The sequence below is a fragment of the Xenopus tropicalis genome, chromosome 5 (genome assembly GCF_000004195.4).
Source record: "Xenopus tropicalis strain Nigerian chromosome 5, UCB_Xtro_10.0, whole genome shotgun sequence".
Taxonomy (NCBI): Eukaryota; Metazoa; Chordata; class Amphibia; order Anura; family Pipidae; genus Xenopus; species Xenopus tropicalis.
The window spans coordinates 80081347-80104663 of record NC_030681.2 but is presented as its reverse complement, the minus strand read 5'-3'; the positions used below and the strand labels follow the sequence as shown (position 1 = coordinate 80104663).

The 23317-nt window shown below is 38.3% G+C and overlaps 1 protein-coding gene and 1 long non-coding RNA gene across 2 annotated transcripts in view; one reads left to right on the top strand and one right to left on the bottom strand.

Moving 5' to 3' along the window:
- lin28b (lin-28 homolog B) overlaps positions 1–3148 on the bottom strand; it is a gene marked incomplete at both ends in the record, with an annotated part of 58771 nt that extends 55623 nt beyond the window's left edge. The window contains 2 exon segments of the mRNA NM_001142018.1: positions 2093–2289; positions 2974–3148. Coding sequence (NP_001135490.1) covers positions 2093–2289; positions 2974–2983 — 207 coding nt within the window.
- Positions 3149–3734: 586 nt separating this feature from the next.
- Positions 3735–23074, top strand: LOC116411060. The gene is made up of 2 exons (XR_004222796.1): positions 3735–7840; positions 22654–23074. It is a non-coding gene; the product is annotated as an uncharacterized LOC116411060 (long non-coding RNA).
- The last annotated feature ends 243 nt before the right edge of the window (positions 23075–23317 follow it).

Here is a 23317-nt window from a genome sequence, read left to right as displayed (position 1 = left end):
CCAAGCATTCATTTGGTTTCACGCGTTACACCTATTATTTTCTGTACTAGACAAAGCACCGAGAGCGGGCCTGAGGAAATGCTACACAGCAAATAGGAGGGAGATGTCCCCATGTGACCCATCAGGATCCATGTCACCAAAGCTTTGTTTCTTTGAGTTTGAACCGTGGCCCCAATCAAAGCAACACACAAGGTGAAAGGAAAAATGAAATGAAAGAAAAAAAAAAAAAAAATTATTTATATATATACAGTTTAACATATATATATATATATATATATATATATATATATATATATATATATATATATATATATATATATATATATATATATGTTAAACTGTTATATGTTAAACTGTTATGTGTTAAACTGGGTTGTTGTCAAGGTTGAGCACAAAAAGACACTCCTCTACAACACATAGCATGGAAAGACATTTTGAACCATCTAAATAAGCCTGGCAAAGCAGCAGTATAAATAAGAGTTTGCCTTTCAAAAAACAAGCTCTTCCTTAATGGGAAGTAAAATGCATAATTTAAAATGTAGGTGAAGAGAGGTTCAATGATAAAAAAAAAAAAATCGTATCAAGGATGTTCCACTGTCACTTCAGCTCCCTGTTCTTTGCTTGCAACAAACAGCCCTTATTCTATTGTCTATGGCACAACAGGAAGTAAAGTGTACAATAAAGATTGCTTCCCCTTGTCAGATCCCACAATTAGTGCTCAAGGTATAGAAAGACAGAACAACAAATTTCAGGGTTGCTTTATCTAGAATCACAGCATCATCAGTTTTGCAAATGCAAATCTGAAAAATGACAGTGGGAACTAATGCACAGGGTCATAATTACTAATGTTCCAATAATAGCTTAACTTACAAAAAGCCATATTCATTTTCAATGTTGTACAAGCAACTGTGATTACACTGTAGAATTTTTATAAGTAGCTTTAGTTTAATTTCAGGTAAACAGTAACTGAAAAATCTAAATGTTGCAATAAATACCAAATACACTTCAACAATAGTCAACAACACGAAGATCACATTGCAAAACTAAAATCTAGAAGCTGTGTCACTGCAGCTGTTCAGAAATCACAATATTTGATTGTTGTAGGGGGATCTTGGACTTAGCAACAGTTAAAAAGGCACAGTTGCAGGTGACTGCTGTAACGCATGGCATTACACTTATAGGTACTTGTTCTTGACACAATTTGAGAATGGATTATCACATGTGCACGCTTTTGCTTTTTTGGTATTACACTTAATACCATGACATTTTACACAAACAATTATATCTATATGCAGATCTAATCAGTGAAAATGGCAACCTAGGTTTTGTTTAGTTTTTTTATGGAGCAAACTGTGGAGTGCAGCTTTGATTTCACACAGGAGAAAGTGCAGGAGGAGAACAGCCAACTCCTTAGTTAAAGCATAAACATAAACTGCCTCTGGCCACATGCTTTCTTGACTTCAATGTCCTTAAAGAGACAGAGCAGCTGACACCAGATTTCCTGCTGCTCCCAATCTAGACAGAGGAAAAACGCACAGCCCTAAACAAATGTGGCTATTTACTTTCTTACTGCTTAAGGCAAGCAAAATGAGCTACAATTGGACCTTACCTAAGACCTTTTAAAAAAGAACACTGAAACAACCTTGAGCACTGAACCCAGCTGCAATCAGATGACAATTATGGCTAGAATGATAAGAACATATTTTACATCTAATGGTCTTAATTAGATAACTAACAAGCCCTTTAGAGCAGATAAAGGGTGGAGTCACAGACTGTGCTCTTCATTGGCTGTTTCACTTGAACTCAAAAGAGATTCCTTTAAAAACAAATGGGCGCACTGATTAACCCATTGAAGGCAGAGCAAACAGTCCTGCAGATACAATGAATGACAGGAGCGCAGAGTTAACGATTGCCCATAAAAAAGGTAAAGGCAGTGTCTGCATGCAATGAAAGTGTGGAGTTCATAGAAAGAGCAAGTGTCTATTAAGCACACACATTCCTGCTGCACCAGGAAATGGGGAGAAACTCCAAAGCGGGTGGCTTTCCCCTCTCCTTGTGGGTGGTGAGAGTAAGGAGGGGGTAAGAGACTTACTTGGTGAACAAAAACATCGACAGGGTTTTCCAAGGGACTTCCCTCCCGGCTAGTCATAGATATGAAACCGAAGCCCATCCGTACATTGAACCACTTGCAATGGCCTGAGCCACGCAGGACCTGGGGGTCCTCCTCCTCCTCCTCTTCTTGTTCTGGCAGCTTCCCCTGCTCTTCTCTTGTACCTCTGGCAGCCCCTCCTGGGAGAGAATAGAGGAGAAAACAATAAGCATCAGTTCCGAAAGCATAGCAAACATAAAGAATATGGCACACTATAACACATTAACACTTGCATTCATCTTCTAGTTCTTGTGCGCAACCCACCACTGGGACACTGGGCATTTAAAAAAACCCTTTAATCTCTGCTCGCCGCGTGTTTATTTATAAACCCATGTGCTTGCAACGCAGCTAGCCAGTTCGGTGCTCCAGCCATTCTATACTAGGGGAAGGAGAATAAAGCACTTTCAAAAAGAGAACGGCCCTGGTGTAGGGCGGCGCAGGGAGGGAGGTGAAGCGAGGTATGAGGATTATTGCACAACTTGTTATTGCCCATGCACTGGATCACACATTGTTTTCAGAGTGCACATCCCTTGCAAGTGTGGACTTTAATTGGAAAAACAAACGCGAACCTTACAGGTGGAGAAAACAAAAACCCTAGGATGACTTATACATGCAAAAACGATCATAGCCGATAATTCAAACAAAAGCCTCCAAAAAAAAAATACAGCAGTGCTTGCTTTCTCGACCACGATACGAGGGTAAGCGTGATCTGCTAGCAGCTGGAAGGTGCCCCCTCCTCCTAATCTAGTGCCCCTCTACCGGCCGATCCGCGGAGGGAAAGGAAAAAGCCCAGAAAACAGCAGGAATGAATACGTCTAATGCACCTTCGGCCATGATGCCTCCTGCTCTAGAGACGAAAGATGAAAAGTTTCCTTTTTGCTGGGGGTGATCTGTAGCATCAATGTGGCATCCTGATTTGAAGCGATCCCAAATTTAGCTCGCATGGTCTAGCGTGCTCTCCCTCTTGTGTTGCTCCCTTCTCTCGGCTCTCTGCTCGCTGGCCCCTCCAGCACACGTGACTCTGTCAATTACATGCCTTCTTGCTGCTAATTTCAGCACTGATCCTGAAGGGGCTGGCAAGAGCTGGGCGCAGCCAATCACCACTTCGACCGAGGCTGCCACGGAAAACATTTATGAATGAACGAGGGAAAAAAATCCTTATAAACACGCCAAGCTTTTACACACGCACACGCCGAGCCAAGTCATTTTACTACAAGGAGGCTGTGCATATTTGCTCTTCGTGCACAAGCCTGCAGTGCGCCGATCGGTATGGAGATAACGTAGCGTTACTTTGCCCGCATTTATCGGCGGTGCATGCTGCTAGATTACTGGTATAGTAAATAATGCCCCGCCTGTACTACGGCTTTTTGACAGCTATATGACTAGTGTATATCAGCTGACAATACATGGGAATGATGGGATTTATTCATTGACGTATAAATACTTTGTTATTGATTCTTTGGTGTGCTTTACTAAACATAATAACCAGTGCAATAAACGTGTCTTTACATTTGTGTATCACATAGCCCACTTTAATCTGTGATATGTAGAATGAGAAATTTCCAGGAAAAGGGTGACTCAATGATTTGCTGGTGGGAATTGCACTTAATTAACCACCGTGCCATGGCCACATGGTGTGGCAGCAGTGGGGTTAAACGTGGAGGTTTCCCTGTGTTTTTAGAGGAGGGGGTGGGGAAGAGGCGGGTGCTGGATCAGACTTCACAGGTTTCTCCGCCATCTCTTTCCGGGGGAGGGGATGTGATTAATGACTTCCTAAATAAGAGCCAAGCATTGGAAAGGGAGAGGGGGATGAAAAAGCCTTCATCAACGTGGATTGTTCTTTGGGAGTCACCGGAGGGGAGGGGGGCTAGAAATAGGCAAGGACAATGGGCTAAATGAGCGACAGAGCACGCACCCATCTATTGGAGATGTGCCTATATCATCCCATTCATACAATAAGAATGTTGTATGTTATATAGGGTTTTACTTGTCGTCTACAAATAGGAGCTTTAAACAAAGGCAATATATTTTGGCCTGCCTTTAGCCACTGCTTCATTCATCTATTACGCACTGACCCGATATTGCTATTATGTTGAGACAATTCTCTTCCAAATTATAGGCCATGAGACTTCTAGTATTAAGGTAGCCTGCTCACCTTAGATGCACTGAAACTGGGTTGGTATTTCAACTATCATACTTGTTTATGGCGTTAATCCTTTAGAGATGCCAATCATTTAATGCAGTAACCTATATACCTAGATTCATTCGCCATCAAATTCAGAGCTCAGGACAAGCTGGATCCCTTGTCAAAACGGAAGCCCATTATTTCTAGGTGCAGTTAAACCAGCCCAGAAAGTACACTGGCCAAGATGAGAACATGTAACTCTGCTCCTGACCTACCAGTTTGAGGTCAAACACTACAGCTTGCTTCCCAAATGCCAGGAGGTATTTGTCTCAATTGATGTGCGAGTCCCAACTATGGGGGAAGGGCGCTAATACCTTTCAGAACGCCAGGCATTCTCTATCCGAACACAAGTAGTACTTCACTGAGAGAACTGCCTCCCGCTAGTAGCGATTCTGCAGTCGAAACTAACAATGTCCGCTAAAGCTGTCCTTGGCAAAGATGGTCTTGCTTTAGGGACAGCCTAGTCAGAAGGATCGGTCCAAAGCATGTTTAGTGGGTAGCTAGAAGCTTATCAGCTGTTAGTTCATTTGACCTCTTTGCACCCTAGTTACATTGGCAGGTCTCTGCTGGGACCGACTGCAGGTTATTACAGAACCGGATCCATTAACATGGATTGGATGTAAGTAAATATCCAGTTATTTATCTAGTACAGACAATGTTTTTGGGGGCTGAAAGTTGGGTTCCCCTAGGAAAGCAGTCACACAGGTAGCCTCCGTCATCCTGCTGGCTATATTCAAGAAGTCATGTGTGAAGAGACCGGGTGTGCCAAGCAACATTTCCCCCCACCCCCCAAAAAGAAAAGAAAAAAGTTAACAGCAATTGGATAAGTGGAGCAGAAGCCTAATCCCGAAATTCCTTTGCAGTCTTGAACCGTAAATTCTCAATAGGTTGTGTTGGCAATATCTGTCCTATAATGACCTGCCCTTCCCATATAGAGGCGGAGCCTGAGCTCAAAGCGCTGTTCCCACGTGGAATACACATTTGCTATCAAACAGGCGCTGGGAAAAACACGGGGCTGAAAGGAAACCACGGCAGTCCCTTCCCATACCCCTGTTCATACAGATTTATTGGTATATCTCAAACATTCCTCGAGTCAAGCAGTGTAAGTGTACTTAGAGCAGTTTGGAAATGTTAATTTGAGCGCATTTTGGCGAAACGCGGACGTCGATTGGACTAGATCGTATCGTCTGTAGCTATATACTAATATTTCCTGTCGGTAAGGAAATGTTCGTTTTGGTAGCAGATTAAACAAATTTAAACAGGGTTTTTAAACGTAAATGTATTGTTCTAGTGCAAGAGCACAACATAGAAAGTGTCTATAGATCTTTGCTAGAATTTACTGTCTAAAACCTTTCTGATCGTTTAATCAATAGGAAAGGATGTGCCTTACCCCTACGCCTATATAAACACGTTATTGTATTTGCAACAGACGTTCACCGTAAAGACCAAACAAAGTTGTATATAAACATATCTGGTCATATCTTCAGTCCTCCCAAGGACATGTAGCTATTTACTACAAATAGTAATTGCCCTTCACATGAGGGGGTAGTTTAACATGCTACATATATGTAAAAGCTTTGCTAAATGTGTAACTCAAATATTATGTGCCTTTTATGCAAAATGAAGGGGTCCTCTACCCAAAATCTGTTCTTGCCAAATGAAAGAAATTTAATTCTAAGCAACTATCCCAGCTAGAGTCAGTAAAGATTTTTAATGTTTTTTTTTTTAATCTGGCAAAGCCATTGCCCCTTTATCCTTTTCTTTCTGTTTTGTTCATTGTTTAAAGTCTCTTAAAACAATGTAATAGAAGTCGGTTTTCTTCTAGATTTTTTTTTTTATCAGCTGGTTTGCAACATTGTTACAGGATTCAGAAACAGGATGTAGAAAGGCAGATATTGCTATTTTGTAGCAATGATATTTTCGAATACATTTAAAGCCACTGAAAATGCTTAATGCATAGTGGATAGTGGCTGCTTTCAAAATCTTTTATCAAGAAAAAATAGTTTTGGGCAGAAGACCCCTTGAAATGCTAAGAAGCTTTCTAAATTCTGGGATTGTATTTAATGCCACTAATGGAACTAGTGGGATCACACTCAAATTATTAGAGACACAATGCATGCTGCAGAAACAAAGGAATGAGCAATCACTTTTTATTAGAAATAAAATGTAGTTCTACATCAGTAGTTTTAAAGTTATATGTAAATGCAATGGTGCTACATTGTTTCAGAAGCAGAAGTGTGGAAAATGTAAACAGCCAGACAGATGCTTTCAAATGAAAATGTTTACAGATACTTTCCAATGATTTTAAATTTTATTTCAAAACTGTTTGGGGGTCTGTGGTTTGCATTAATAATGCCTAAGTTTAGAGAGTAGTATAATGTGATAAGATTTTCCTATAGTCCCAGTACTTGCAGCAGGGAAAATAGGATACTATCCATGTTTAGTTCTATCTGGAATACATGGATTTTAAAGTGGATAGAAGAGTAAGGGTGTGTGTCTTTCAAATTTATTGTTTGTTTTCTCAGTTATTGCGAGACTGTTTTACCTTTCCTATCAGGAAATGCATGCTCAGGGCAAGCAAATATTAAGTCTCACAACGCTTTTCCTGCTTTTCTTTTGATCGGTTCATTAAGGGTGTCATTTGTTTAGCATACACGATGGTGCCGTTTTAAGATACTCTATAGTTGATATACAGGTGTCCATTATGCATTTTCCGCCATGCTGTAACACAAGGACGCCAACATCAAGTTGGCTGGAACTACAACTGCCATGAACCTCAGATGTTCAGTGCATGTTGGGAACTGCAGTGCAATAGCCGCTGGTTCAACATGACTGGTCTCATGGTGGCAAGTGAGCTTTCCTTTGTATAATATGTATGCATTTAACCAGTCTAAATTAACTGTCGGTCGCCATCCTTCAGGCTATAGTGACTAGCGTTTCCTATAAAAACAAACTAAATAGAAGCTAGCTGTGACACAAATTCGCTGGGTATTCACAAGGGTTGGCATCGGCCCCGGAGCTCTTTCCAAGCCGGTCACTGTTCCCCAGTGTTTGGTATTTGTGCGTGCTTTAGTGAGCGTACGCTCGGACCGGTGCGACACCGCGAAGCACGTGACCCGCCCTGGGTGATTCCCGCTTTTTCTGCCTTGTGTAGAAAGCCGAAATTACGCCGGAAAAAAACCACTCGAGGTGCGTTTATACAGCCTCTTATAGCATTCCGCATCATAAGTACGTGTGTCATTATGTCAGAAAGAACAATTAGCGCCGGTAAGCACTCTCTCATGTTAGTGACTGAAAACGTTCCTAAATGGATACTAATTTCCCGCCACCCTGTCAATCACAGGGCACCGCCAATAACTGCCAAGGTAGTATCACCCGTTTTATAATAATCCCTAGCACTACACACGGAGAATAGATAGAAAGGCGACCTGCTCAAATTAGCTTGTACATATACAATGACTCAATCCTTTAACACGTTTTAGCAAGAGATCCTTGGACAGAACAGGGTGAGTTTTTTCGGATTTCCTTTAATACCATGACATTTACATGCTATGAATGTCCCCATAATTTCACGGGATTCGAATTCGTGTCGGTCTGTACATGGCATTCCTCGCCAGTAGCCAAGGCACAGTACTGCGTGCGCGGGAGGTCGGGCTCTGACTACCCAGGATCCCTCGCGTTCAATCTGGACCTTGTACCTTTTGCATTTGTTCAGCAAATGAATGCAAGCTGGCTGGGTGAGATACAAGGCGGCACTGATGGGGTTAAACCCGCTGCCGCTCTGAAAAGCAAACACGTCACATGAAGAGAATGAACTTCATCTCCCTGCGTTAGTGCTGCTGGTTATTTAGCAGAAAATGGTAGTACCCATGCGCCTGCACCGCTGATTCATCCATATGCCACTGCATGCCTGCATCTATTTCTGCCCAAGCCTTTCCTTGCGAATGAGAAATACAGCCACATTACCAGTGGGATGTTTATCAGAATGGCTTGCTAAGATTGGTCTGTAGGCTGTCTCTTCTGTACATCCACACTGGGACCGCTCTACTAGTGTAGACTGGTATTTTGTTTTAGATTTAGTAATAGAGATAATATTGTTATAGTCCTTATTTTATCATTGACAGACAATTTTCACATTTTACCAACATAAATACACAACAATACTAGCTATATATTTTAATTTTCTATCCAGATATTTACATGTCCTATATTGTAAATTTAGCATGTGCTAATCCACCTGTTTTAGTTCATTTGTTTATGTTTGATACAATAACTGATATAAAACATGCTGGGATTGTGTAAATACATTGTAATGATTGCTTACTATTAACAGCACTGCTTTTGACATCAATTACATTTATAAATTTTTTTTAAAAAAAACTTATATTGGAAAGATGCAGGATGTACAAGTTCTTTCCATCTTTGGTTTTACATTCTTTCATGAACTTTTTTCTACATCATATCAAGTATAGTGTAGCATTAAAAAGCATATAATAAATAAATATATATATATATATATATTGCTGTCTGCCTTTTTTAATGAATTATTTGTGTATTTAGGGAACACATCATGAAGTTGGATGGAGGCAGAATTAAATGAGATAATGAATATATGGAATAGCCATCCAGTAAAAGTGATGGGCACTAATTCAGTAAAGGTATTTAAACATCAGTAGAACAAATAAAATGTACTTTTAAGGACCAAAAGCAAAAGTGTAGTTGAGCATTTATTTGGGTCTTTCCTACTGCCATGTATTTAACTGCAGTAATGCACATTTACATATTGCATCTGACACCATCTGACATATTGCATATGACACCATACTTTCTTGGTGCTTCTCTTGTTAAGTCAATAGAGATTTAATATATAATAATAATAAATTCTTTAGGTGTATTCCCCACAGTTTTTTTTTTAATTTGGATTTGTGTATTTTAAAGCACAAAATGTTACCTATGAAAAGACTACTATTAAGTATATGTTCTAAAAGTATCAGCAATAGTTAAATTATCAGTGATAGTGGGAGATTCCTGTGTGTCCTCAGTCTTTGATTGTCCCCTATGCAGCAGACAAGAAATGAAATCAAGCCTTTCAAACTAAAACCAGATTTGTGTTTGTGGGTTAGGGTGATTTTAACTGAAAACTGTGATTCCAGATGTTACTAAACACCTATTACACAGGTGTTAGATATTTTACAAATGAAACCATTTCTTAAAAAAAAACAAAAACCTACTAATCATGAGATTACATGGTTTCTGCACATTTCTATGCCTCATTTGCAATTTCTGTGCAGTTTAAATGTGTCTTTGAGACTGCAATTATCTTCGGTTTTTATATTATCGTGAAAATGGACCATGTACGATTTAAAGATTAAAATAATATTAATAATTTAATTCATTTGGTAGAATCGTTATTTTTGAAAAGATTTTATCTGAGAAGCTAAATTAGACCAATATACAAATAAGTCACAGCATGCGGCAGGCATTATGTATGTTAGTAATGCATATCAGTGATCTTTATTACTCATCTGTGACATCCTACCTTGAAGTTTTGCTTGAGGATTGTGATAAAAAAAGAAAAGAAATCCCATTTTTATCAGTGCTATACTAATGGTAGCCATTTTTCAACAAGATAACTTAATGCCTCAACAACTTGTGTTTATGTACACCCACAAAGTGCCAATCAATATTTTTTTATCCTTTATAATGTGAAAGAGTAAATATCTCACAACAGAAAGGAAACAAGGGAGATCATTATTATTCTAACTGCTGTGGAAATTACAGGGTTTTCTCAGCAACTTTTGAAACCCAGAATTATTTAGAAAAGTAGCAACAGCTCGCTATTAAATATTAAGTGCTGGACAGAGACAACAGGTGACAGTGAAGCCCCCAAATTAGTTATGTTTTTTAAACATTCATTTTTAAAACATAATGAGTTGGCAAGGTTCTATGTAGATACTGCATAGATGCATGGAACCTGAAACAGTTTGCTGCATGTGTGGAACCATGCAGCAACTAGTGTCTGCCTTTCCAAAAAAACAGTAGTGTGGTCTTCAGGTGTTGTTGCTGTTACTATATTTGTGTTATGTAAAAAAGCAGCACGAACCACCAACTTTGTAAATTTGTTATTTTTGGTACAAAATGCTTGTGCCTACATTGAAGTGTAGTGAAGCAATAGGCTTCCTTTTAATTCATCTCAACTAAAAATACATTTATATACCAGTATTAAGAGGAAAAAAATCGGTGTTACAATGAATTCTTAAAAACTGTGTCCATAATATACTGCAATGTCTAGCTGTGCAAGAAAGAAAACTAGTGTTGAAGTGAAATGAGCCAAAAGATATGAGGTATATATCTAAACAGAAAAGATTCTGGTATAGCCATTACTCCTGGCTTTGTTCAAATCCAATGGCATCTTTTCTAAACAAATTGACTACTTTTTTTCCCAACAAACTGATGTGGAAAAACTTCCGAAGCAGTTATTGTCATCATGAAAAGTCTGTTTATCTAAATATTTTTTATATGAGATGATTACTGAAAGCAATTAAAATTTACTGAAAAGTATTATAAACTTTAAATAAATGTCAAATAAAATTCTTGTTTTTCTTTCTGTAACAGCCTGGAACCAGAATGGTTGTATGGTAGATTGTATGAAATTGGTTGACCAGTAAAGAGAAGCTTTCACTTATTTCATTTACTATTTTACTTTGTTTTAGTTGAAACATTTAATTCTTAATTTCTTTTATAAATTATGAATATTTTAATGTATAGATATATCTAAATTCTGTAAGCTGCAGCTAGTGGAGGATGTGGTGAAAACTAAAAGCAGAGCACATTTATGTATTAATTATTAAAAAAAATTGGGACCACTTAGAATTGTGAAAAAACAACTTTAGTGCAGTGAAACCACATGCTACCCTTCATGAGTCTGCCAAACTTCCAATTGCTCTTAAAAACTTATTTTAAAAAACAGCTTGAAATTTGAAATACAACTCCCATTGACTTTTACAGCTTGAAATACAACGCCTAATAGGTTTTTAATGTTCAGATTGCAATTTTTTTCTTAAAAATATGAGTTTTGGAAACTCAAATTTGAAAATACATTTTTTGCTGCAAAAAAATTGAATCACAGTAAAAAAAAAACTAATATTCAAATGTTGAAAAATCTGCCCCTCTACAACACTTACTAGATGTAAATAATTTCTGAGTTTTTTCATACTTAAAGGAGATCTCCTATAATAAAGAAAATGTAACTTTCCAATGTACATTTGTAAACAAAAAAAAAGTTACATATTTGTTACAATTAAGCACTTCACCAAATTCTGGGTACAGTGCTTATGCAGAGATCAGCAGTGACAAGAGAGGGAGCCAGAGGGAAGTGAAAATAATTAATTTTGATTTTTTAATTGCATAATTAATGCAATCACCTTCAATTAAAGCACACCAATGCTGTCATAAGTAAGCATTTTTTTCTATATGCATTCATTTTAAAATACCTAGCATTTCAATTGCATATTTCTTTGCTCATGCACTTGCTCATGCAATTGCATATTTCCTTTGCTCATGCTGTCCTAGTTATTTGTGTAGCATTAATGGTCTATTGGCTGTTGATAGAATTAATTGTATTCAAATGAATAAAGAAGAGACCAGGCAAATGCTAGAGCCTACTGACTTTATGATGACTCTCTTGTCTTGTCTTATAGTGGCTTCTCCATAGGGTTAACCTAAATTCCTCAGACACAAAATGTATTTCTTTATTAAATAAAAGGAAGCATTTTTTTTACAGCCTTTGACTGTAAATGGCCTGTGATACAATCTAGAAAGTAACCAGGAAGCTAAAAAAGCCCTAATTTGGAAGAAATATACCCCAAAACAATTGCTCCAGAAATAGAGGGCTGCTTTTAACACACTCACTCCCACATAACATTACTGGTTCTTTCTTTTTGGTTACTCTACATATGCTATACTACAAAAGCCAACGTTTATTGTAAGACTCCTTCACCTGTGTGGCAAGATCTAAGTTGTTTCCCTGCTAAGTTGGCAATGTGAACTGAAGGCATGGCTTCATTTGTTTGCTTAATTTTACAGTTCTGCCAAAGTCAACCAATAACTTCATATTTTTTGGTTTAAATGAGGGAATGCTGTGGAATGTATAGAAGGGGGCTTGCGGATACATTCTTCGATTATTAAAAGCATAAATTTATTACAAATGTAAAAATAATGCATAGATTTGTAAGCATAAACCTCTAACAAGGGAGACCGAGAGAATCACTTACAATTAAACTATTTAGACATAACATAACAACCTAATCAGGTGAAATCAAAAATAATTATGCAAGTCAGAAAACAGAAAGCATTCTGTCTTTTGTGTAACTCTGCATTATTATTATTATTATTTATAAGTGAAGCTCACCTTCAATTAAGGCACACCAATGCTGTCATAAGTAAGCATTTTTTTCTATATGCATTCATTTTAAAATACCTAGCATTTCAATTGCATATTTCTCCAGCCCCTTTTCATGAATGCTCATGCACAGTATGGCAGAATAACATCAGAAGTAAGAGAAACACTGGATTTAGATGCTGCTGTTACATACCCCATCACTTGCTGAATAATATGCATTGTGTTAATCATGGCAGCCAATACATTCAAAGAGTTAATGCAAATGAGTAGGATGCCAGTGCACTTGGTAAAACATCTTACCACTTAGGAGATTTTTAATGAATGCACATGGATGTGCCAAAAATGCTTATTATTCTGAAGTTAGTAAAAATTGTCTGTGCACTGGGGATTTGGTGTAATAGTCCAAAATACTAAGATAAGTGATAGTTGAAGACTGAATACCTCCATATTGCACTTGATGATTTGGAATTACGTATAAAACACATTTTGCCCATACTTGGTGCAGGTTTGTACAAAAAAAGAAGAAGAAGAAGGTGGTAATAAGCAATAAGTTAATAAAGTTACTATTTGCCACCATCCAAAACATGGTGCTTTAATCATTGATAACAGTCTTAAAGGCAAAACACATACACACACACAATGGTATATGTTATTATGAATCTTCATCATATATTTATAAAGCACCAGCAAATTATGCAGCCCTGTACAATAATATAACGGGGGTGTTACAATTAATAAATAACAGTTACATAATGAACCAGAAATACTAGATGGCCTTGCTTGCAAAATCTTACAAATTAAAGAGATCTTCCTTTGTGATACATTGCCATAACTTGTCCTTAATCTGTTTGTGTACTGATCTTGCAGATCTGAAGATAAGGATCAGATAAAACAGTAGGTTTTGTTAAATTATGATCCTATATGCATCCTAATGGAGATTATGACTCCTGCACCTTCAATTTTAGCTGCCAAATTGCCTTTCACTATATTGCGTCATAATGCTTAAAGAACAGTATACTGACTGTCACAACAGCAGCTACTAGTGGGATAACTAAACATTGCTGGGGCCCACACAACAAGGATTCAAGAAGTGTTAAGAATCACCCTATGTGGCTTAACTCTGAGGTAAAGAAGTTAATAGGGAAAAAAAGGAAAGCTTTTAAGAAATATAAGTCAGAGGGGACAGTAGCTGCGTTTAATGAATATAAACACTATAACAAGTGTTGTAAAACAGCAATCCGGAATGCAAAGATAGAAAATGAGGAGCGCATCGTGGCCGAGGCCAAGACTAACCCCAAAAAGTTTTTTAAGTATATTAATAGTAAAAAGATGCAGGTTGAGGGTGTGGCCCCATTGAGTTATAATAACAATATGGTTACAGCGGATACAGAAAAGGCAGATGTGCTTAACCAGTTCTTTTCTTCTGTGTATACAGTAGAGGAGCCAGTGGGCCAAGTCCCACCCAATAGCTGCACTGTTGCCTCAGCTCCAACTACACAGTGGCTGGCACAGGATATGGTGCTTAAAGGGTTACACACGATAAATGTAAACAAGGCACCTGGGCCAGATGGAATACACCCTCGGGTACTGAGAGAGCTAGGGGCAGAATTGCAGTGGCCCTTGTTTCTGATATTCTCAGACTCTCTTTCATCAGGTATGGTACCTAGGGATTGGAAGAAGGCGAATGTCATTCCCATATTTAAAAAGGGAGTAAGATCTCAGCCTGGCAATTATAGGCCTGTAAGTTTGACATCCGTGGTGGGCAAGTTATTTGAAGGCTTGTTAAGGGATCACATACAAAATTATGTAGTGGAGAATGCCATTATGAGCAGTAATCAGCATGGCTTTATGAAGGACAGGTCATGTCAGACCAATTTAATTGCTTTTTATGATGAGGTAAGTAAGAGGCTGGACAGTGGGGATGCAGTAGGTATAATCTATTTGGATTTTGCCAAAGCATTTGATACCGTTCCCCACAAACGACTGCTTTCTAAGCTAAGGTCTATTGGTCTTAGTGAAGTCGTTTGCACATGGATAGAAAACAGAAAACTGGCTACAGGATCGGGTACAGAGGGTGGTTGTTAATGGTACATTCTCTGCTTGGAATAAGGTCCTCAATGGGGTCCCTCAGGGTTCTGTACTGGGTCCACTTTTGTTTAATTTGTTTAATAAATGACTTAGGGGAGGGTATTATGAGTAATGTATCAGTGTTTGCAGATGACACAAAACTCTGCAGACCAGTCAATTTTTTCCAGGATGTGACATCCGTGCAGCAGGATCTTGACCATCTGGCAATCTGGGCAGCTAAGTGGCAGATGAGATTTAATGTGGATAAATGTAAGGTCATGCACCTGGGATGTAAAAATATGCAAGCCCCGTATACCCTTAATGGGACTGCACTAGGCAAATCCATAATGGAGAAGGACCTTGGAGTCCTTGTAGATAATAAACTTGGCTGTAGCAAGCAATGCCAGGCAGCAGCTGCAAGGGCAAACAAGGTTTTGAGCTGTATTAAAAGGGGTATAGATTCACGGGAGGAGGGGGTTATTCTTCCCCTTTACAGAGCGCTGGTAAGGCCCCATCTAGAATATGCTGTTCAATTTTGGTCTCCAGTGCTCAAACGGGACATTATTGAGTTAGAGAGGGTCCAGAGAAGGGCAACTAAGCTGGTAAAGGGTATGGAAAGTCTCAGTTATGAAGAAAGACTGGCCAAGTTGGGTCTGTTTACACTGGAGAAGAGACGCTTAAGAGGTGACATGATAACTATGTATAAATATATAAAGGGATCATATAATAACCTTTCTAATGTTTTATTTACCAGTAGGTCCTTCCAACGGACACGAGGGCACCCACTTCGTTTAGAAGAAGGGAGGTTCCATTTAAATATTCGGAAAGGATTTTTTACAGTGAGAGCTGTGAAGTTCTGGAATTCCCTCCCCGAATCAGTCGTGCTGGCTGATACATTATATAGCTTTAGGAAGGGGCTGGATGGATTCTTAGCAAGTGAGGGAATACAGGGTTATGGGAGATAGCTCTTAGTACTAGTTGATCCAGGGACTGGTCCGATTGCCATCTTGGAGTCAGGAAGGAATTTTTTCCCCTCTGCGGCAAATTAGAGAGGCTTCAGATGGGGTTTTTTGCCTTCCTCTGGATCAACTAGTAGTTAGGCAGGTTATATATAGGCATTATGGTTGAACTTGATGGACATATGTCTTTTTTCAACCCAACTTACTATGTAACTATGATATACAATGAAACGGCACATCAGTCAAGATCTCAGTGGTCCCTTTATGCTCCAGGGTACCTCAGCAAGCAGTAAGCATGCAGTAAACATTCTTAATCACTTATTACCTTTTGTATTATATTAGGTACATTCTGAAATTTGATTATAATAATACTATGTATCATTTGGTAGAAAATATAAAATGCACACTAATTCATAAACACTATGAATATATTTGCATTCTACTAATTATACTGTTTGTCGCTGCCTAACATCTGAGTGTGATCATGTTTGTCAGTCATATATATTGTACTAGAGGCAAACTTCCTATTTAATGTTCTAGTCCTGCTGTCACTGCTATTTACTGCAATGAACATTAATGCTCAGCTGGAGTGCAATCGATCCCCTGAATGGCAAGGACAATAGATAAACAGTTGTGACTTACATCACACTATTCTACAATTTTTTTGTGAAGAATGGAATTAATGTTTTTTTCTCTGTTTTGTTTTATCCTATTCCTAATGAATCACACTGAATATAATCAACAGCAATGTGGTGCATTAGGTAACATCATTCTTGACGAGGGATTAAAATATATTGAAAGTAACTTGTCTTTCTGTGCCTTTGACAGCAGTAGGGTTAAAGTGAAAAACTCTGCATGGAGTCTGTGGATCCCCATGATAATCCTGCTTGGAGTTCTTTAAAAGGCAAGAATCATGTTTTCTACTATGATCCCCCTGTGGTGCTGGCTTGCATTCTGAAAGATGTCAATCATACTTTTTATCCTAACTGATCAAGTTTGGGAGGGTGTAGATATATATGGGGGATGTTTAGATCTGGCATTGTACCTTGTAGCCTTAAGTACTTGGGTTTGACTTGACACTGCATCTGAATGTTGATAGTATGGTCTATATGTGTTAATACGTTTTATCTAGGTGCTCTGGAATACTGGAAGGTAAGGAACTTTTAAGGAAATTGTCCTTAGTGTTTACTTCTAGTTAACCAATGATCAGCCATGTTGCTTACTTCCCTTTACACCATAGAGCATAAATCACATTCTGCAGCATAGAGCAGCATAAATAACATTCTGCAATCATCACTTCCATGTGGGAAGTATCTAGTTTTCGTTCTGGAATTTTGGGGTTTCTGTCACCTTCAGGGTGGTGAAAGCTTCAGGGATCCCCTGCTTTAATAGAAATGTGTTTAGGAGCAAGTACCTTAATGAACTGTGTCAATATGCACAACAATGTGCTTTACATTGATGGCTGTGTTTGTAAATGAGCTTTAATGTTATACGGCAAGTGATTAGCATTATATTGCTCTGCTTTATATCTCACTAAGTTCATCAAGAATAATGGTGTGGTACTTCATGCCTAGGGTAGGACTGGGCTTTTGGGACACTGTAAAAAAACCCCGGTGGACCCCGCCGACCCAGACCTGATCCAAAGCATTGTTGCTCCCCCGATTACCTCCCTCCCCTGATTGCAGCAAATTTAAGTATAAGATATGCAAACTCAGGGAGGTAGGGTGGTAGGTCAGCAGGGGCACCTGGGGGGCAGCCCTGTTGACAGGTAACCACTTGATGCTGCAACATACCTTATCCAGTTCATTCTATTCAAGGTCCATGCATTTAGAGCCATGTACTAATGAACAAACCCTGTGCATATACAACTGAATTTGAAATCACTAGATTGCAAAGAGACAACCAAGAATGGATTTTTGTATCATTGGGCTGCTGTTACTTAAAACACTTGCAGCAGAGCTAAAACCTGGGCTACTCCAAGGAACTGATTACTGTGTCTGGACCCAGACATAGGACCTAATGATCATCTTTAAAGCAGTGAAATTTCGACCGACACCTTGGGTTCCGATACTTACTCATATATTTTATTGTGGTCCCCCCCACCCCCAAAAAGCAAGAAATACTGTAAAAACCTTTTGTTGTGTATTTACCAAACAGCAATTTGTATAATATTCTACTCTTAAATATATCAAATTTTAACAATCTGCCTTATCTACATTTATAGCATAAAATATATTTGCATTATACAGCTTTTAAAAAGTAGAAGGTTGAATATTGTTAAATATACCCAAAAGTAGCATAGATTGCCTACCACTAACTAAATTGTCAGCTTCTCATAAATGAGATGTGGAATCACTGCTCTATTTAGAGCATTTGCCAGAAAATGGGTTAATGGGAAATTAAGCCAACACATACATGCAGAATGAACTGACCTGGAGCCTTGGATAGTTTCTTGAAAGGTCTAATCATCTTCTGCAGCACCTAGAAGTCAGATCTCAGGTCAGTACCATGGACATTTGTGTCTGTTTGACCTTATAATTGTGAAACATTGCTTCAATTAGCATGAAACTGCAGAATAAGAATTATGGTAAGCTGACAATCAAGGTGTTTTTTCATGTCCTCTATTTAGAATTAAGAAAAACTTACCAATTTTAAAACATCATAAATGCAGAAATCCAGTAGTGATCAAAGTTGAAGGCCATTGCCCTGTTTTGACAGGGCAAAGTAACCACTGACAGTCTGCCATACAATAGATGGTATCACATCAGAAAACCTTGCATTCCCTGTACAATAGAAGGTGTTCTTTCCACCTATTAATATTTCATGGCAAAAAAGTAACCAGAGGACAAGTTATTATACCTCAGACATGCTTATACTGCACAAAGAGGTCAATAGAAATGACTGAGTAACTATGGGCCCTTGATGATCAGGTTAATTAGACTACTCTGCATCAGAGACATGTACTTCATATCATTGACCGTACAGTGCTCAAATTTCAAATCAATCGCTCCCAGCAAGTTTTGTGACAGAAAGGATGCAGATCTGTTGAATTATTGATAGCTCTTGATTAATCCCCTTCCCTCCAATCCATCATTGATAAAGTATCAAAAGCATGATCAGTATATTGATATATGTGCCCTTATGCTGGGGGAGTGGGAAATTTCTTGGCCTGACTGTATTAATTTCCTTACAAATGTCTTAAATTAGAAATGTGGATCTAGAGCAGGTGTTGGCAAAATATTAGCATTCTTTTGTTCTTCAGAGATCATTAAGATCAGGAATGTTTGAATACATACATGAAGTAGACAGATTATATATTTTAGTGTCATGCATCCTCCCCCCCCCCAAAAAAAAAAAAACACTTGGAAAGTAATAGTGGCCATTTAAAAAATTAGGGATCACATTTATCACATTGAGTTCCTTTATTTCAAGTTGAACTGGCCTGGAATACAATACAGTATTATAGCCTATCCACTTAATGCAAATTTAGTACATCACAAAGTCAAATAAATAAGCAACAAAACTCTTTTTTAAGGTCTTAATAATCTTAATGTTTTTACTCTTTACACTGCTGTGTACTGTACATACCGAGCAATGGTGGCTTGTGAGCAACATGTTGCTAACCACCCCCTTAAGGGCTGTGACACATGGTGAGATTAGTCGCTGTGCGACAAATCTTCCCTGTCGCGGGTGACTAATATCCCTGAAATGCCATCCCACCGGATAGAATGTAAATCGCCGGTGGGATGGCATAGGCGGTGGCGCAATTTGCCAAAGTCGCCAAAGTTTCCTCTCAAGGCGACTTTGGCAAATCTTGCCGCCGCATATGCCATCCCACCGGCGATTTACATTGTAGCTGGTGGCATGGAATTTGCAGTTGTAGTCTAAGCAGAGCCTCCAGCAGTCCACATGGGGCTACCATAGCCATAGAAGTCACAGCCCTTATTTGGCATCCCCAGAACATTTTTCAAGCTTGTGTGGCTCACCAACACTTTTTACATCTATATGTATTGTGGGTCACAAGTAAAAAAGTTTGGGGATCCCTACCTTAAAACAACTTTCCCTCTCATGTAAATGATATGACAATATAATAACTAGTAGATTCTCAACAAGGAGAGCTTTATAAATGGTGAAAATTTTAAATGGAAACAATAAGTAATTATCTAATTTCCCCCATGTTAAACCAGGAACAGCCATGTGTATAAAACATAGCCAGGAATTAAAAGCTCCTCGGGTAGTGCTACCTTCCAGGTGATACTAAAAGCCAGTCCAAAATTTGGTGTCTGCAGCCGCATATATCCTGGCTGTATTCCCTGTTAGTCTGCATTCCCAGTTAATCTGAATGCCGTTATGACTTTGTCTGATAGTTGCCTAGGACAAAAATCCTGCCAGCATTGATAAATCTCTTATCATGTTTATCTACACAAATAGAAATACACTGCCTGAAGCATGTTCTCAAAAGAGTACAATATGCGCTTGATCATCCTGATAATGTGAGGTATGCAATGTATGTAACATGACATTCATATTTATGCTGAGAAACAAATCTATTTTTAGCACTTTACAATACCTGATATTAATATGAAGGTGTTGTTTGTATTATACATTGGTCATAAGCTGTTAAATTAATATACAATTGTATATTTAAAAAAAAAAAAAAAAAAAGCTTTTGTATTCCTTTCAACCTCATCTATTATGGAACTAGCGAAAAATATACCTCCTTTTTTATTTTTTATTTAATATATTCAAGTAAGAAAATTGAAGGCCAGACAAGAGACAGTGCCATATAGCAAAGCCAAGTGGAACCTGCACTGGTAATCTGTTACAGTGATGGTGCAAGTGAAGGTTTGTTACCAACAGTTAAATCTGTGCTACTGCAGGCTAAAAATCTCCCAAAAATGCTTTTCCATCAGCAACAATGTAAATCGCCACTGGGAGAACATATGCCTCACTTTTGTTTTCTGAAGTCGCCTGAATTACCTTCCAAAGGTATTTTTTCCTTATATCCAAATGAAATAGCAATGCTTTAGTACCCTTACAGACAGCCAGCAGAGGGCATGGTGTAAGAAATGGCATACACTGTGACTTTCCTTTCCTTCCTAATACACTTGCATTTCAGGTTCTTCCTGTTTATGAGGACATCCAGCAGTTGAAGTTTTGTAGCCTCTAAAAGTTTTATGTCTGCGATGTAGAACAGAAGCATATCACTTTACCTGTGGTCTCTGCTTGGATAGAATTAGAGGGACCTTAAGGCTGATGTCCTACGGGGTGTGGTAGTCACCCGTGATAGATCTCTGCTATCGTGGGCTACTAACTGCCTTTGCACCAGGAACAAAAGGAGTCGCTGGCGGGAAGGCCTTTGCATCACTTTGTTTTGGTTTTACGAATTTGCGTGAAGTTCCAGCAGGCAACTTCCAGCAATGCAAAGCCATTCCACAGTTGACTTCTATTGTTGCCTGTGGAAAAGCATTTTGGAGTGTGTTAGTCGCCTGCGATAGATCTCTACTATTGTGGGCGACTAACACGTTCCGTGGGGCATCAGCCTTTGGGGAAATTTATATCCATATATTACAGAGTGCAAAACTCAAGTAAATATATCTACAAGTTTAAGTGAAAATCCACTTTGTTTATTATAACAAGCATTGAGGACCATTTGCTGTATTGTAGTTTTCTGGGCAGGAATGCTTTGCAGTATAATGCAGAGGTGCCAAGGATGCAATGTTCTGGACCTAGTAAATAAAATTAGAGCAGATTTTATTCAGAAAGCTTTTGTATTTGCATACGGGGGATGGGTGAATAGTTTGCTATGTTCTGCAGTCTCTAAAGCATAGACTGCTAACCTTTAAAGCTTGCCTCCCCCTCACGGTGCTTTAACAATAGATGATGTGGGAGGGGGCAGCCTGATTTGCTTCTATGATGCCTTCTATTGGGTTGTAGATGTGGTATAGGCAGACTAGAAAGAGAGAGAGGCCACACTGAGCTCCTAAATTAGTTTGCCTTCTGATTGCAAATAAGTATGATTTTCTACTTGCTAATTATGTGTTTGCTAATTTGGCTACTTTTAAATTTAATTCACTCTCTGCACAGCATAATTCTTCAGATCCATCACAATCCCTCCAACTGGATTTTTGTTCTATGGTCATGTTAAGCAAGAGGACTGTTAAAAGAGGGTGGACACACATATGCAACTTTGCTGTATATGATGGGATTTATGCGAACTACTCATATGGCTGCAATCACACAAACAAGTTTCAGCTTAGATATTTAAGATAATATCTATGTATACAGAACAAAATAAGAAAAATTATCACGCTGAACGAGATTCTGATGATCACACACTCATTTTACATAATTCACTTGCCATCTACCATTTCTGCTGACTGTGAGGAGACTTACCTACATGACATCAGTGTTGTTCTGAGTAGACACATAATGGTTTGCTGATCCTAATGAACTTCAGTAACCAATATGCTCAGTCCATTTTCTGTTAAATTATACAGCACTGTTTATTGGCCAAAAGAAACCCAGGGCGACTGATTTCCTAAATCAAAGTGTGTTTGGAATCATCTGTTGAAATGGAACTGCATGGACCACCACTGTGTAGCAATCATCAGCGCAATTTGGCCATGAATATCCTCATTAACATCTGTTGTAAATTTGTACAAATAATTGTCTGACTGTCTGGCCTGTGAGACAATCTTGGGGCTATACTTAAACTCAACCTATTTGTGGCCAGGATTCAGTGTTAGAATTTCCACTCTGATCTGTTTGTGTTTTTACCCCACAAGGAGATTTTGAGGGAATTATATATAGCAAAGTACGTATCTTCACGCTTATCTATAGAAAGACTTTTCATTTTAAAGCTAAGTTCTTCTTTTCTAACTCTTTCCAGGTACTGTGTTTCCATATTACATACTAAAAGGCCTCAAGGGATCAACACAGGGTTGGAAGCCTGACTTCCCTGCACCTGATACAATGTTAAAGCGAATGTGGTATTACAAATGACTGGTAAACAGTAAAGTAAGCCAATTAATCCAGCGAAGAGCAAGTGGTTGTTATATACTGGTGACTGCAGCAATTAACCCAGAACTATAGACCATAGCTCTTAACAGTGTCAAAAGTGAGTGGAATTGTCTATGATTTATTGCAGTGGAGTTGTTATACTTGTGGGGCAAATTTATTAAACTAGAGAATCCAGAATGTTTCCAACAGATCAATCTGTTTAACAACACTTTCCCGACTGTCAGGAAAATTTCACCAATTAAAAAAAAAACAGGAAAAATGTTACAGAATTAAAACATTTATCAAAGAGATTTATTCATTCTTCTGAATTTGTTTGAGCACTAACACCCATTGGAATCAGTAATCCCCAATGGAAATTGCATGCAGAAAGTAACAATTCAGATAATAATTTTCCTCAATGTAACAATTATGTTTTATAAATTGTTAAATCAGAACATATTGTTATTTTTCTTTGTTATCTATAACATGTGTCAGTCTAAAAAAGAAGTGATAGATGTTAATTTTCATAAATACTAAATATAAAATAAAATAAT